This window comes from Ranitomeya variabilis, chromosome 5 (genome assembly GCF_051348905.1).
Source record: "Ranitomeya variabilis isolate aRanVar5 chromosome 5, aRanVar5.hap1, whole genome shotgun sequence".
NCBI lineage: Eukaryota > Metazoa > Chordata > Amphibia > Anura > Dendrobatidae > Ranitomeya > Ranitomeya variabilis.
The window spans coordinates 25,643,686-25,661,132 of NC_135236.1; the positions used below are offsets into that span (position 1 = coordinate 25,643,686).

General features: G+C 42.2%; 1 protein-coding gene across 1 annotated transcript; it reads left to right on the forward strand.

The window, feature by feature from the left end:
- LOC143774739 (olfactory receptor 6N1-like) lies at positions 1–10,315 on the forward strand. The gene is made up of 5 exons (XM_077262503.1): positions 1–100; positions 175–226; positions 345–458; positions 4,626–4,677; positions 9,377–10,315. Exons 1-5 carry the CDS (start codon positions 1–3, stop codon positions 10,313–10,315), a joined length of 1,257 nt encoding a protein of 418 aa, XP_077118618.1.
- Positions 10,316–17,447: the final 7,132 nt, after the last annotated feature.

Consider the following 17,447-nt stretch of genomic DNA (forward strand, 5'->3'; position numbering starts at 1 on the left):
ATGGCAGACAAACAAGCAAGGCAGGCCATGCCAGAAGACACAGAACCATCAGGAAAGAAGGAGGAAAAAACAGCAGGCTTGAAACAGCACACAGAAATAGGTAAGAAAGTCCACATCAAGTAGCAATGTACAGTAATATGAACAGACTAAAATAACAGTTCATGAACCCTACAGCAAATGTTAAGCTAACAGGAGCAGATACAATTCATAAAATTCACAGCAGAATGTAACATAGATAAAATAGTGTATAAAGAATTTATGATGTTTGCACCAAAAAGTGCATTATCCAACAGTAGATGCAAGTAATGTAATCAGATTTTAATAACTGTTTGTGATGCTTACAGCAAATGGTTGATATCACAGAAGTTTGAGGAAATGGCCGCAACAGGAGAAACAGAATACTGGCAATCTCCAAACAATAAAGAAAAACATTACAGAGTGAATACCCAAACTCAAAGGTGTATCTAAATTGGCACTAAAAAGCTTGGCAGATGATGTCACTTACAACAGGTCACTTGTAAAACTCAACTTGGAGCACAGCAAAGAGTGGCAGCTAAAGTGGATGGCAACACAGCTATAAGGGATGGCAAAGAAGCTTGGCATTCAAGACAAGACAGGTGCTTAAAAGTTTTATTTTTTTTACTCCCTTTGGGTTATTAGTATAATTAGCCTTTGTGTCAGGTTCACTGTGAGAAGTGAACACACTAATCTCCAGGTCCGGGTGGGTACATGATCCTAGCATTGGTGAAGCTTGCATGATGGCACGTAGAAAATGAGGATGTAATACACTCAGGAGATTTGAGAGCTACAGGATGAATGCAATGAAGTGGTGTGCTTGGGATCATTATCATGCTGAAGGATCCTTCCACGTTTCATCTTCAATGCCCTTGCTGATGAGAGGAGGTTTGTGTGGCACCGAAGGCGTTCAGGAACCACAGTGGTATTACCTTCCTCTCGGGGAGGATGATATCATGCCTGGAAACGAGGAGAATCCCTTTGGCAGGTAAGCTGTGCATTCAACACATTTTGACTCCAGCCCTGATGGGGGAGCTCTGAACCCGGTGTAAGGGGAACTTCCCTATATACATTCTGGTCTGGAGGAGGAGTTGGTTAGTCTGTAACAGACAAAAGACAGTGAAGGAGCAAAGGAGAGATCAGGAGCTGGAGGGGAGCTGCGAGTGGGCTCCCTCTAAGCTAGAGCGCAGAAACCGGGCACCGGGGGCCCGAGGTTTTGAACTACAATTCCCACTGCAGAATCGGAGGGCAAGAAACTGAAAGTGACTTGTCCATATTACACCTGATGTACAGCAATGTCCAGAGCTCGGAGTCACCATGAACAGAGACCCCAAAGAAACAGCTCCAGTTGCCTACTGTGCAGGTACTGTCCCAGGACAGGAGAGAAAGAGTGCCTTGTAAGGAAACCACAGGCAGCAAGGGACCATCAGTCAGCGCATAGTGCAAGGCTCCCAATCTTACCTGACCAAATGGGTTCAATCTGTTTCCAGGCAGCCTGGAATCCACCATCGACTGTGATTTGGTGCCCTGGAATGTGGCTGCCTAAAGTCTTCAGTAAACCAGGTAAACAGACTGCAAACCTTTGTCCTCTAATTCTTACTGCACCATCCAACATCTTCATCTACACACCGGGTGTCAGGACTCTGAACATTTTTTACCTTTTGCGCATTACTGCCCTTTTCCAAGATGGTGTCCTTGGTCTCATGTGCACTGTGTCTTCCTGCTATAAAACTCCACCCCAGCCTTCAGTCTGTGCTAGAGTATTCTGCCTTGCATCCAGCTCCTGACCTCTGATTACTCCCTGGCTATACACCTGCTCCTGTGAACCTGTGTGGTGATCCTGCTACTCTGCTCTGAGTTCCTGCTGCATACACAATTTTCCAGTAATCCTCCTTCATCTGCTGCTCATGTTTACTTCCACCTGCATTTGCTGGAAGCTGCTGATGCTTTGCATTAACCTGAGACTATTAACCAGGCCTCTCTTGTTGAGCTAAGATATGATTTGAACTGCCTATAAGCATATCTATCTGTGTCTGGACTAAGACAAGGATTTATTCGTGTCAAGTATCCTCAAGAATAACTGTGCTTCATAGACTTTCTGCTTGATTGCATTTTGCTATGAAGCTTCCTATAGACTGCTAAGCTGCATTTATTATTTGCACCAAGTGTTGTGGACTTGAGTTTCTCTCTGCACCTGTTTGAATCACCGTGTGATAATACAGACTTTACCACTTATAAAACTGTGTCCTGTAGTTGTCTTGTTCCACGCAAAGAGTCTCCTGAGTTATCCCCTATAATTATTACACCGGGAGCCCTGGGGACCCAGCTTCATCTGTGGGAAGTTATACCATTTTAGCTGCCATAACATCACCCCAGCGGACCCCGTAAAGCAGCGTCAGTCATCCCTGACCGAATACGACAGGTGGCATCACGAACACAAACTTTGTTCATAAAACCCCTTTAAAGACTTTCCCTTTTACATGGACATCCAGGGCCATGGACCGGGTCACTGCCACCGTGACACATTCCTTTAAGTACCGGACCCGGTACCAAGCACCCCGCGGCCCTGGCGGGCGTTCCATTTGCACTCAAAATCTCATGATACATGGCCCCTTTCATTGTTTCATGTACATGGACCAGTCGTCCTGGTCCCTTTTTCAGAGAAATAGCCCCAAAGCATGATGTTGCCACCCCATGCTTCACAGTAGGTATGGTGTTCCTTGGATGCAACTCAGCATTCTGTCTCCTTCAAACACGAGTGTTTTTTCTACCATATGACATTCTCCCAATACTCTTCTGGATAATCCAAATGCTCTGTAGCAAACTTCAGACGGGCCTGGATATGTACTGGCTTAAGCAGGGGGATACGTCTGGCACTGCAGAATCTGAGTACCTGGCGGCCTAGTGTGTTACTGATGGTAGCCTTTGTTACTGTGGTCCCAGCTCTATACAGTTCATTTACTAGGTCCCCTGGTGTGGTTCTGGGATTTTTGCTCACCGCTTTTGTGATCATTTTGACCCCACAGGGTGAGTTCTTGCGTGGAGCCCCTGATCGCGGTAGATTATCAATTGTCTTGAATGTCTTCCATTTTCTTATTATTGCTCCCACAGTTGATTTCATCACACCAAGCTGCTTGCCTATTGCAGATTCAGTCTTCCCAGCCTGATGCAGGGCTACAATTTTGCTTCTGGTGTCCTTCGACAGCTCTTTGGTCTTCATCATACTGGAGATTGGAGTGTGACTGGTTGAGGTTGTGGACAGGTGTCTTTTATACTGATACAAGTTCAAACAGGCACCATTACTACAGGCAATGAGTGGAGGACAGAGGAGCCTCTTAAAGAAGAAGTTACAGGTCTGTGAGAGTCAGAAATCTTGAATGTTTTTAGGTGACCAAATACTTATTTTCCACCACATTTTTCAAAATCAGACAAGGTGATTTTCTAGATTTGTTTTCTCATTTTGACTCTCATAGTTGTGGTCCACCTATGATGTCAATTACAGGCCTCTGATCTTTTTAAGTGGGAGAACTTGCACAATTGGTCGCTGACTAAATACCGTATATACTTGAGTATAAGCCGACCCGAGTATAAGCCGACCCCTCTAATTTTGCCACAAAAAACTGGGAAAACTTAATGACTCGAGTATAAGCCTAGGGTGGGAAATGCAGCAGCTACCGGTAAATGTCAAAAGTAAAAATAGATACCAATAAAATAAAATTAATTGAGACATCAGTAGGTTAAGGGTTTTTGAATATTGATATTGAATCAAGAGCCCCATATAATGCTCCATAAAGTTTATGATGGGCCCCATAAGATGCTCCATATTAAAATATGCCCCATATAATGCTGCATAAAGGTTAATAATGGCCCCATAAGATGCTCCATAGACACATTTTCCCCATATAATGCTCCACAAAAGTTGATTATGGCCCCATAAGATGCTCCATACAGACACTTGCCCCATACAATGCTCCACAAACAGGGCAGCGGCAGACATTTGCAAAATGGTATTCTTCCTCCATCCCATAGTAAATTCTAGTGGGTATTTTCTCTAGGATAAATATTCGCTCCATTACATCACTGATCCTACTCTTGTTCATACAAATTTTGTCGCCCTTTCAAAGAGCTTCAGTAATTAACACACATCCCTTATTAGCTACCAATGTCAAATTTCAAAGTAACCTCAGTTCCAGTTTCACTGATGCATGATGTAGTTCATCTGGATGTGCTTACAAAAATTTCCAGTTGCATTTCATGGGAAATCATCCAGTGGACTAGTTTCCTCTTGATGCACAGCAACTCGCCCACCATGTGGCTTTTCTCCTCAAGGCATTTAAGCAGTGAAACTGCTTGTCAGCATTTTGACTACCATGTGCAAAAAAATAAGGATGGAATATGGAATTCATGATATTGTGGGTTGGGTCATGTCACTTTAATAAGATTCAGAGGAAATATATGAGGATACAGATAGCTGCCAACTAGTGGATGAAGCAATCCTAGATCCCAGTTCTAGAGGCCTCACCACCCATCCTAGATGTTGTGGTGCACTGCTGCTGCTGAAGACATTCATCAAGTGATCTGTGAAAGTAATGTTTTGCTCCTTGCCATAGTGTAGTCGAGAAGATTGACAATGATAATGGTGTTAATGATGACATGGACCAGGTAGAGCTTAGCTTGTCTGACAAAAAGATGAGCGTGGTGATGAGGGAAGGAGGATAACTCGAGGCTTGCTCTGATTGCTGGCTGGCTTGGCTTGGCCAAATGAGCAGGTGATATCACTTCAAGCAATGATGGAGAGCTGTCCTTACTAATCTGTCCAGTCTGCAGAGGATCTTTTTTAAACACAACATTGTTTAGAGCCACTGGTGCTTCTTGCACTGTCTTGCAGATGACAGCATGGGAATCACCCAATATTCAGGGTACCAAACCCAAACAGTAACATGGACTTCCTGGAGAATTCTGTTTTTGCAGTCCATGCCCAAAGAGTAAGTGTTCGGTATGGACCCCAAACTTTACTGTATGGATTTGCCCATCACTAATTGTTAGGCATCTTATCTATTTATTTCATTATATAACATCTTCAACATGAAAGAAAAGTCCCTAGGATCCCTCAGTGGACCGGATCACAGGAGAAAATATCAGGAATCTCCACAGACTTGCAGACACAGTTTGGTGTCTTCATGTTAGGTATATATAGGTTTTAGCAACTTATTGGTCTTTTCGTATGAAATATTTTTGTGGTCACCATCGATTCACATGAAACTATCTGTAGCTATTAGGAAGAAAAACCTTCATGCAATAGTATAGACAGATTTGGATTCCTGTGGCTAAATAAATAACTGGCAGACTATCTGTAAATTCATTATTTTCTAAACATTGGCTGAGATTCATTCTCTGGATTGGGGAGCTCTGGCTCTGATAGCAGGAATCACTAGATGAAACTGTTATTTAATGTAATAATTATTGTAGATGATCTGTTGATTATATTTTTCAACAGTTTTGATGGTAAGAGTTCAGATTTTATGATTGTTTAACACCAGATTCCTAGGAGAAATGATAGACAATATACACACAATTAGAAAATATGTAGATGTGGTAAAAAAATGTTTTTCAAGATATTTTATATTGGACTATAAATTATTAAAGGGATTGTTCAGACATATGATATTGATGAAATTTAATTGTAAGTTTTGTCTTTACATTCAACCTCCTCCGCAGCTGCTAACACCTTATCATGGGGTGACTGGTATCATACCCTCATGGATCTGATATTGATGACCTCTCCTACAGATTATACCATAAAATCAATTGCCCAAACAACACAGCTAAATTAAAAACAAGCACTTGTGATTTTCTACAGTTGATCTATAATAAATTGCCTTGGAGAAGTTCTTCCAAAACTGTAAAGTGACCATGTCTGGTGAGACGTCCAATTATTTCCGATGATGCTTTTTGACTTGTGATGATTATCTGCACAGGACTTTCAGTACCAGTGCACATTTTCTTTTTAACTGATGATTAAAGCAGTAATATCTTAGTATTATAATTAAACATCTATTGGTAACCACATGCAGGCAAACAATACCAACAGAAACCAATCAAGTGCTAATTCAGTCTCTCAAAATACACAGTTTATTGAAAATATTAAAACAATACAAGGTAAATATAGATATTAAATTAATGCAGAGTACCCAAAATGAGGGTAACAACTATAGATAGATAGATAGATAGATAGATAGATAGATAGATAGATAGATAGATAGATAAAGGACATGCACCAAGTACACAGATAGTAACATGTCGGCCTAAAGCTCTCAGCTATAACAAATAGAATGGTATGTAGTGATAACACAAAAAATACACAGAGCAGGCAAAGTACTTACATCAAGTGATGCACCCAATTAGGTAAAGTATAGTGTGATACCCCAACACGCGTTTCACCCAACCTTCATCAGGGGCTTTTTGGCCACACGCCACCATTGGGATGGCAAATACAGATTTGTTGTAGTTGTGTTGCATTTTCTTTGTTACTGGATTCCAAACATTAAAGAGGTTGTACACTACTTTATCGTTGATGACCTATCCAGGTCATTAATGTCTAATCAGTCGGTGTCTGACACCCGGCACCCCGGCATATCAGTTGTATTCCATGTCGGCGTTGTCAACCTCAGGCCGGAAATGTTCCGTTCCGCAGCTTAGATTAATAGAATCATAGAATGTTAGAGTTGGAAGGGACCTCATTAGTCATCGTGTCCAACCCTCTGCGCAATGCAGGATTCACAAAATCATCTCGGACAGATGTCTCTCCAGCCTCTGTTTGAAGACTGTCATTGAAGGAGAACTCACCACCTCTGTATTGATTTGAATAGGAGTCGGATGTATAGTACCAGGCCCGACAACTATCAGAAGATTGAAAAGCTCTTCAATTGAGCTTTACTAGCTGGTGGCTATCGTTACCTCCAATGAATACAGCTGATCAGTAGTGGTGCTGGGTGTTAGACCTGGACCAGTCAGACATTGATGACCTAGCAAATTACATAGACATTGGCATATGTCTATATATGGCCTCAAGACCAACAAGTTAAGTAACCAATTATGATTTCTGTTAATTACAAAAAATTAATTAACATATAGGCCCTCCTGTCCTAGATACAGGTTCCCTGATGAAGAAAAGTCGAAACACGTTGGGACTACACTCTAAAAATTACAACATATATATGTGTTTCACTCTCTAAAACTGTCTGTTATATAACTTGATCATACCGTTCAGCATGGTGCCATATGTTATGTTCACATGACAGTGTTTCGTTTGCCTACACTGGCTGTATAATTAGTCACTGAGCTTGGTTAGATCACTAAGTCGAATGTTGTATGGTATGGTCACCTGATTTATATTGATTTATTGTTGGAGCAAACTTGACTATTAATTATTACTCCCATTATCATGTTTGTACCAGAATATATATGATAACACTATGAATTGTATATCCTTTATTTGAAGTAAAATTATTTTTTTTCTGATCATGTTTGTATTTTCTATGTGAATGTTATAACCTGTGCATTCAGTTTACTAAAAGATACTTTGTGTATCCCCGCTACTGCATAGCAGCACTCAGCTTTTATTATTATTATTATTATTATTTCAATTTTATGCAATTAATAAATATGATAATTGGTTAACGACCTTGGGATTTTCGTGTTTTGCTCCCCTCCTTCCCAGAGCCATCACTTTTTTTTACTTTTCCATCAATATGGCCATGTGATGGCTTGTTCTTTGGAAGACGAGCTGTACTTTTGATTGACACCATTGATTTTACCAAAAAGTGTACTGGAAAATAGGGAAAAAAAATCCAAGTGTGATGAAATTGTTAAAAAATTGCAATTACACATTTTTTTTCATCAGATTCACTAAATACTAAAACTGACCTGCCATTATGATTCTCCAGGTCATTACGAGTTTGCAGATACCAAACTCGTTCTTTTTTATTTAAGTGGTGAAGAAGTGGTGAAAGCTTATTTCTTAGGCGCTGAGCTGATGCTTTTAGTCATATCATTTTGGAATAAATATGGTTTTGATTGCCTGATATTGGATTTTACTGCAATGCTGTGGCGACCAAAAAAATGTGATTCTGAAGTTTTTATTTCTTTTTATATTTTGATAGATCAGGTGCTTCTGAAAACAGCAATACCAAATACATGTGTATTTTTTATTGCTTTATTTTGAATGGGCGTGATATAAACTTTTATATTTTTTGACATATTTTTTAATTATTTTTTTTTATTTTTCACTTGCTTCGGTAGTCTCCATGGGAGACTTGAAGCTGCTAATCTTCTGGTCTTCTGGTGCTACACAGCCCTGCTATGTGTGGCAGGAATGCTCATCTGCTATGAACGTCAGCCACGGGGGCGGAGTCATAGCAGGTCGGCATGAACCAGCAAAAGAAAGGCCAATACATATAAAAAGTATGCTTTAGTAACACTAGAGAGAAGAGAAAAGACATGGAAGATTGGCAATGACAACTACAGGGGGTCTGCTGCCAACCCTTTGGCGAATCACGATCATGTGACATGGCAGCCAATGGGAGGAGCTAATGATGCTTTTCCGGGGCGGTCATGTTAAATGGTGATAATTAGCATGTTATCAATTACTGGTGTTGAGACCTTTTATATGTCTTTGTAATTATGTAAGTATTGAACTGTGACTTATAAATAGGTTTATTCCATATTAAAAAAAATGTCTTGATGTTTAAATTCATGACCTTACATGAAGATAGGTCTTCAATGATAATGTAGTGGACAACCTATTTAATGAAAGGTGATGAAAATAATATGAAAAGATAACTTGAGATAAATATTATAATTTGGTCACCATTGTTGAAACCAAACCATCATCATGTTCTACCTGGTGAGGCCACGGAACATGAAAAGTTTTCTAAGAATCATACACCGTTTTCAGCAATATTACACAATACAAGACGATAGTTGGCTTTTTAACCCTGTTTCTAGGCTCCTTTATTTCAAGTTAAGTTTTGATGAAGGTCAGAAATAATTTGGAGCAACAAATGTATGATATGTAAAGACTTTATGGAAGGACTCAATGTCAGGCAGCATTTATCGACGTACTTTGCTTTTTGCTATTATATTACACAGTGCTTTACAGACATTATCATCATTGTCTCCATTGGGTTCACAATTCTTAGAGTTGTGGAGAACTTTAGCAATACCCATTCATAAAGGTCATCATGGATGTGGGTTACATGGTATTACAAGGAATCATATACTTTATATTGCACTCATGTAATTTAAATAATGTACATTAAAAGTAAATATAAGCCTTTCCATTTTCTTACCATCCTTACAGGAGTACAATCTGACGGTAGTCACAGATTTTTTCCTTTTAGGATTTCAATGTAGCCAAAATGTAAGACCAATCCTGTTCTGCCTTATTCTGGTGGTTTACTGTGGGACAATATGTGTGAATCTCCTCATCATCACCCTGGTGTCCACCAGCAAGAACCTCCACACTCCAATGTACTTCTTCATCTCACAACTGTCCATTAGTGACATCTTGTTGACAACAAATATTGTCCCCAACATGCTTTATGTTCTACTACGCAATGGGGGATCTATTACTTTTCTTGGATGTATGACCCAGTTTTATTTTTTCAGCACCTCCATAGCATCTGAATGCTTTCTTCTCACGGTGATGTCTTATGACAGATATGTGGCCATCTGTAATCCCCTTCGTTATTCTTCTATAATGACGAAAACATGCTGTGTAAAATTGGCTATTTCCTGCTGGTTAGTTGGCTTTTCCATAATATTAATTAATGTTTCAGCAGTATCAAAGCTACATTTTTGTGGACCAAATGTTGTAGACCATTTATTTTGTGATCTTCTTCCCTTACTTGATATTTCCTGTTCTGACACCTTTGTTGTTCAGTTAGAAGTTATATTACTAAGCATACCATCAGTTATCATACCAATAATGATAATAATTCCATCCTATGCTAAAATTATCTACACCATATTAAGGATTCCATCCAATATCAGTAGACAGAAAGCCTTTTCCACCTGTAGCTCCCACCTCACTGTGGTCTCCATATTCTTCTGGACTCTGTTTAGTGTTTATGTTTTCCCAACAAAAGGAGAAAATCGCATCATGAGTAAGATCCTATCACTGCTGTATACTATGTTTACTCCTTTGGTCAACCCCATCATATATAGTTTGAGAAATAAAGATATATTGAAAGCTGTACAGAAAATATTGTTTAGGCATACACTTCATCAAAATATATAAGACTCTCTTTTCTACAGCCAAATTGGTTCAGAGACAAAACAGTTGAACTCAACTAATTTTGTGGTGATGAAAATGAATATGATGCTTACATTTGCCAATTGGTTTTTATTTTCAAGATACAGAGTAAAGATAGTATATTATGGACCAACAGGTCTTAAACTACACCGGACCCAGCAGATGGACACTCAATCAGGAGTGTTCATATTTAAAGAAAATATTGGCAGACACCACCAAATTGCCATCAATTTCACCACGGTAGAAATAGTATAATATGGACCGATGGGTTTCTACTATGTCCATTCCAAAAGATGGGCACACACCGAGAAGTGTCCACATTTCCATAAATTACTGGCAGACACCACAAAAGTGGCATCAATTTCACCACAGTATAGATAGTATAATATGGACTGACAAGTCTTCTACTACATCGAACCTAGCAGAAGGACGTCAACCAGGACTATTCACATTTCTAAAAATTAGTGGCAGACACCGCAAAGTGTCATTAATTTCATCATTGTATAGATAGTATAATATGGACCGACAGGTCTTCCACTACACCCAATCCAGCAGATGGACACCCAACCACGAGTGCTTACATTTATACAAATGATGGCCTGACACCACCGAAGTGGCATAAATTTCACAAAGGTAGAAATAGTATAGATGAGGCTGACAAGTCTTCCACTGCAGCCCACCCAGAACATGTAGACCAACCATGACTGTTCACAATTTGTGTTAATATCTGGGGCAGCATCAGCAGCAGCAATAGAAGGCACAGAAGCCACACTAAAAATATCACAGAGTGCAGTTACGCAACATTGATGCAGCATACTAAAAAATGCAATATCGCCTAGTCTGCACAGTGAGCGATTGGGGTGCAAAAGTGCTTTTTAGATTCATGACTTGTTCATCTTGATGAAAGTTAAGGGGTCTACACTTTCATGGGATAGCCAGCTGAAGATACGCGCTCCATCAGTGCTGAAGATACGTTCTGAGAGAACGCTGGCTGCCTGGCACCATAAAACCTCCAAGACATGTGAAATGATATCAAGCCACTCATCCATTTTGGAAGACCAAAATATGAAGAGGTCTAAAACCTCCCTGAAGGTATTGATATTCAGTTGTACAGGGTGGGCCATTGATATGAAAACACCTAAATAAAATGGGAATGGTTGGTGATATCAACTTCCTGTTTGTGGCACATTAGTATATGGGAGGGGGAAACTTTTCAAGATGGGTGGTGGCCATGGTGGTCATTTTGAAGTAGGCCATTTTGGATCCAACTTTTTTTTTTCCAATGGGAAGAAGGTCATGTGACACATCAAACGTATTGAGAATTTCACAAGAAAAGCAATGGTTTGTGGTTTTATTGTAACTCTATTCTTTCATGAGTTATTTACCAGTTTATGGCCACTTATAAAATGTGTTCAAAGTGCTGCCCATTGTGTTGGATTGCCAATGCAACCCTCTTCTCCCACTCTTGACACACTGATAGCAACACTGCAGAAGAAATGTTAGCACAGGCTTCCAGTATCCATTGTTTCAGGTTCTGCACATCTCGTATCTTCACAGTATAGACAATTGGTTTCAGATGACCCCAAAGATAAAAGTCTAAGTGGGTCAGATTGGGGGACGTTGGTGGCCATTCAACTTGCCCACGGTGACCAATCCACTTTCCAGGAAACTGTTCATGTAGTAATGCTTGGACCTGACACCCATAATATGGCACATGTGGAAGAGGGACCAGATGAACCATTTTGGAAAAATGGTCGATGACCACCCAAATAACCCTGCTATTACGAGACTTAGGTAGATACACAATAAAATCCATATAAATCATCTCTCAGGACCTATCTGGAATGGGTAAGAGATGCAACAAGCCTCCGGATCTTTGCCTAGAATGCCGATTTCTGACTCACGAGACACAAGCTTGAACGTAGCTTCTTACATCATGCAGCATCTGAGGCCACCAATATGATCTCGCCAGAAGCTCAGCGGTCCTCTTGGTGCCAAAATGCCCACCCAGCTTGGAAGTGTGTGCCCAAGAAAGTACCTCCTGCTCTAGCGACACCGGTGCCACCGTTCTGAGACTCTCAGAAGGGACAATCAGCTGTTTCTCGTCGCCCTCTTCAGATAAGACTACAGAATGTGACAGGGCATCCACAAGTAAATTCTTCTCCCCAGACAAAAAATGGATAGTAAAGTTAAATCTGGAAAAGAATAAGGACCACCTGGCCTTGTGAGAATTCAGCCTTTGAGCCATCTGCAAATAGAGCAGGTTCTTGTGATCCATGAAAACCTTGAAGGGGTGCCAAGCCCCCTCAAGAAGATGTCTCAACTCCGAGAAGGGCAATTTCATGGCCAATAACTCCCTGTCCCCGAAAGAATAATCCCTCTCTGCCAGTGGGAAGGTCTTATAGAAAATAAAACATTGATGTTTCTGACCTTGAGCATCTTTCTGGTACAGGACTGCTCCTGCACCGATGGAAGAAGCGTCCACTTCCAGGATAAAGGGCTTATCCACATTGGGCCGATGTAGCACAGGCGCTATAGCAAAGTGGGACTTTAGAGAAGTAAACGCCTTAGAAAACCTCCTCAGACCACTGATTAGGGTTAGATCCCTTCTTGGTGAGGGCTACCAATGGAGTTGCTAGGGTAGAAATGTGGGGAATGAACTGGCATTAATAATTGATCAATCCCATGAAGCCCCTTTAAAGGAATGTAGTTCCTGCCAGTTCATCACTGACTCTAGCTTGGTAGGGTCCATTGCCAAGCCCTAGGCAGAAACAATATACCCTAGAAACAGTAGGGACTCCTGCTCAAGCACACACTTCTCCAATTTGGCATAAAGGGAATTGACTAGTGTTGAGCGATACCTTCCGATACTCAAAGGTATCGGTATCGGATGGGATCGGCCGATATCCAAAAAATATCGGATATCTCCGATACCGATACCCGATACCAATGCAAGTCAATGGGACACAAGTATCGGAAGGTATCCTGGATGGTTCCCAGGGTCTGAAGGAGAGGAAACTCTCCTTCAGGCCCTGGGATCCATATTCATGTATAAAATAAAGAATAAAAATAAAAAATATTGATATACTCACCCCTCCAGCGGCCCCGGCTCTCACCGGTCCAAGCGTCTGCCTCTGTTCATAAGAATGCAGGGAGTGAAGGACCTGCGATGACGTTGCGGCTTGTGATTGGTCACGTGAGCGGTCACGTGACCGCTCATGCGACCAATCACAAGCCGCGATGTCATCGAAGGTCCTTCACTCGCTCATTCTTAGGAACGGAGGCTGCCGTTTGCAGCGGTTACAACCAGGGCGCGTCAGAGGGTGAGTATAGCCCTATTTTTTTATTTTTATTATTTATTTTTTACATGAATATGGATCCCAGGGTCTGAAGGAGAGTCTCCTCTCCTCCAGACCCTGAAAACCATACACTGGGAACTTCCGATTCCGATTTCCGATATCACAAAAATATCGGAACTCGGTATCGGAATTCCGATACAGCAAATATCGGCCGATACCCGATACTTGCGGTATCGGAATGCTCAACACTAGAATTGACGTGTAAGAGCTCAAAGACCCTAGAGACATCTTTTCGGGGAGTGTCAAGTTCAGGGGAGTGGATAAGGATATCATCCAGATACAGCACTACAGAAGTGGATAACAGCTCCCGGAAGATGTCGTTATCGAAATCCTGGAATACTGTCGGAGTGTTACAGAGACCAAACGGCATCACTAAGTACTCATAATGACTATCCCAAGTACTAAATGCAGTCTTCCATTCGTCCCCTTCTCGTATGCAAATTAAATTATAGGCCCCCCCCAGATCTAATTTAGTAAAAATCCTAGCACCCCATAGCCTATCGAAGAGCTCGTAGATGAATGGCAAAGGGTATTTATGTTTTATGGTAATAGCTAGTGATGAGCAAATATACTCGTTACTCGAGATTTACCGAGCACGCTCGGGTGTCCTCCGAGCATTTTTTAGTGCTCGGAGATTTAGTTTTCATCGCCGCAGCTGAACTATTTACATCTCTTAGCCAGCTTGATTACATGTGGGAATTCCCTAGCAACCAGGCAACCCCCACATGTACTTATGCTGGCTAACAGATGTAAATCATTCAGCTGTCGCGATGAAAACTAAATCTCCGAGCACTAATAAATACTCGGAGGACACCCGAGCATGCTCGGGAAATCTCGAGTAATGAGTATATTCGCTCATCACTAGTAATAGCATTTAAACTCCTATAGTCTATGCAAAGATGAAGTTCTCCGCTAAGAGGATAGTAGGCCCATAGGATAAAGATATCTTAAATGCTATCATAGAGAATATATCTGCATGTCTAAAAGCCACCCTGACAGCCAGCACACACGGTAGTCTCACAGAATATCTGAGACACTTATTGACATAGTGTCCAGCCTCCTTGCAAGCAAAACAGGTCGGTAGGGTGCACACTGGATGGGATTTAGATTTCAGCCAAGATACCCCCATGGACTCCATAGGCTTGCAAGTCTGAGCCAGAGATTCCAAAATATTGGAAAAATTAGGATCTAACCGAATCCTTTGCCTACACTGAGCTTCCTCCAGTCTTCGTTCGGCATGCCGAAGATCGATGCAAGTGGACACCATAATTAGGTGCTAAAGTGTGCTTGGTGTCTCCCTAGTGGCCAGTGCATCTATTACATGGTCAGCTAAGCCGCTCCAAAATATGGGGATAAGGACCTTATCGGACCATTCCAACTCAGATGCTAAGGTCTGAAACTGGATGGCGAACTGGCTGACCATGGAAGAGCCCAGAGTCAATGCCAAGAGTTGGCAGCAGTCAGAGCATCCAGAAAATGAGAAACACCCTGAATCAGCTGGTTATTACACTCCCACGGCGGTGTAGCCCACTCCAACGCCCTGCCCATCAATAGAGATGTTACGAATCCCACTTTGGCCCATTCAGAAAGGAAATGTGAGGCCAGGAGCTCACTGGTTCACGAATCCCCTGCAAGACTTACTATCACCCGAGAACTTATCGGGGAGCAGGACACGTGGTAAAGATGAATCAGGTGTTGTAGCAGCAACCCTGGTAATGGCCTTACTGACTGCTTGTGCGGCAACTGGGGTAAAATCCACTGCTGAAGTTGTCCGCTCAAGAACGGACAACCTGCCTTCCAGCTGCTGAATGTACCGCTGTAGTCGCTTCCCATCCGAATTTGCTAGCCAGACCCTGGTGCTAGTATATTGTTAGGGTTGGTGGATTGCACTATATAGATTAAATGAGGAAGTGCAATCGCAACCCGGGGTCCACCGTGCAGAGATGTAAAACTGCAGCTAATGTGAGCAATGGCAGAGAATGCAGTGAGTGATTGCTTGCTCGCACTGAGTTAATAGTCACTCACGAAGTAGTGTCACTTGCACACACTAATGAAGCTGATGCTCTGCAACAAAGCTGTGTCACTCACACACAGCAATGAAGCAGATTTTCAGCAAAAGAACCGTGTCACTCGCACATAAGCAAAGAAAGATATGATACTAGACACAATCCTTGTTAACTTCACAAAGGATCGAAGCCCACCAACAGAGCTGGTAGCCACAGTGGTCAAACAGTCAGTTACAGCACTCAACAACTCCTCTCTGGAGGTGCCAGAATTCTAATGGCTGTACTCCAGCCCTGAATCCATACTAACAAATTCCTCTCCGGAGGAGCCGGAATACTAATGGCTATCAGCCGACCCTGAGCACATGCTGACACAGACTGCAAAGTTGCAAAGTACACATGCACATGAGATTAGGTTGATACTAGCGCACTGGCGTTCATCTCTGAAAACCTTTTATAAGTGCAGCTCAAGTCCAGTCAGACAGGACCTTGCCCATAGTCCAATCCAGAGCTGCCACATCACCAGAGTAGCTGATGACCAACCACAAATGAGACGTTGCCACATCACGGTTATGCTCAGTAGGGTGATTTCTGGACTTAGTCTCCAGAATGTTTGCTCGTCGCTAACTACCGCTTTTTACCGTAGGCTTGGCCAAAGAACCAACAGTAACCAGACAAATACATCACAAGCCTGAGTAAGACGCTGGGACTGATGTCTATGCTCAGCAGCACCTACAGCCGTCAAAGCAGAATGGGAGACCGCAGAAGCACACAAGGCTTGGGATCTACCCTGTGGAGAGGGAGAGTTCCAGTGCCTAACACCAGGAGGTCCTATCTTGGGCTCACTCCTCCATGGTAGGAGGGCATTTTGGCATCAAGAGGACCACTGAGCTGTTGGCGAGAACTTATTGTGGCTTTGGATGGTGCAGAAAGTAAGGGATTATGTTCAGGCTTGTGTTTCATGTGCCTGGAATCGGTCTTCCCAACAGAGACGAGTGGGCTTGTTACATCTTTTGCCACTGGCAGATAGGCCTTTGGAGATGATCGGGATGGATTTCGTTGTGGATTTGCCCAAATCTCGTAAGAACAGAGTTATTTGGGTGGTCACCGACCATTTCTCCAAAATGGTACATTTGGTCCTTCTTCCATGCATGCTTTTGGCACATGCCTTGGCGGTACTGTTCGTTAAACATATTTTCCACCTTCATGGGATGCCTGACAGGATTGTCAATGATCGGGGTCCACAATTTGTGTCTCAGTTCTGGAGGGAGCTTTGTCGGCTGTTTAGTATAGAGCTCAATCTCTCTTTGGCGCACCATCCTGAGACGAATGGACTGGTGGAGAGGACCAACCAATCTCTCATCACGTACCTATGGCATTTTGTTTCTGCCAGTCATGATGACTGGGGATCTTTGCTGCCCTGGGCACAGTTTGTGTTAAATAACTCTCTGACTCCACTGGGCAGACACCGTTCCTGCTTAAAAAGGGTCAGCATCCGCATGTACCTGAGCCCATGCCCATCTCGTCCTCCAATCCTAGATTGGTGGATTAGGCAGTGGAGGCGCATAACATCTGGGATCGCATACAGGATGCCATTAAGGCTTCTACGGAGAGGATGAGAGTCTCCGCCGATGCGCATCGGTGTCCCGTTCGGGTTTTTGCCCCTGACGATTTAGCATGACTCTCTGCTCGTAACATCAGGCTGCATGTAGAGTGCACTAAATCTCATCTGGGACTCCTGTCAGGAGCTCGGAT

What these genes read in the sequence shown, in the direction of transcription:
- LOC143774739 (XM_077262503.1), top strand. Translation starts at nt 1, where the DNA reads ATGGCAGACAAACAAGCAAGGCAGGCCATGCCAGAAGACACAGAACCA. An exon ending in CATAAAATTCACAGCAGAAT is followed by an intron (nt 227 to 344) that starts GTAACATAGATA and finishes TGATGCTTACAG; the next exon opens with CAAATGGTTGATATCACAGA. An exon ending in GTGAATACCCAAACTCAAAG is followed by an intron (nt 459 to 4,625) that starts GTGTATCTAAAT and finishes TCCTTGCCATAG; the next exon opens with TGTAGTCGAGAAGATTGACA.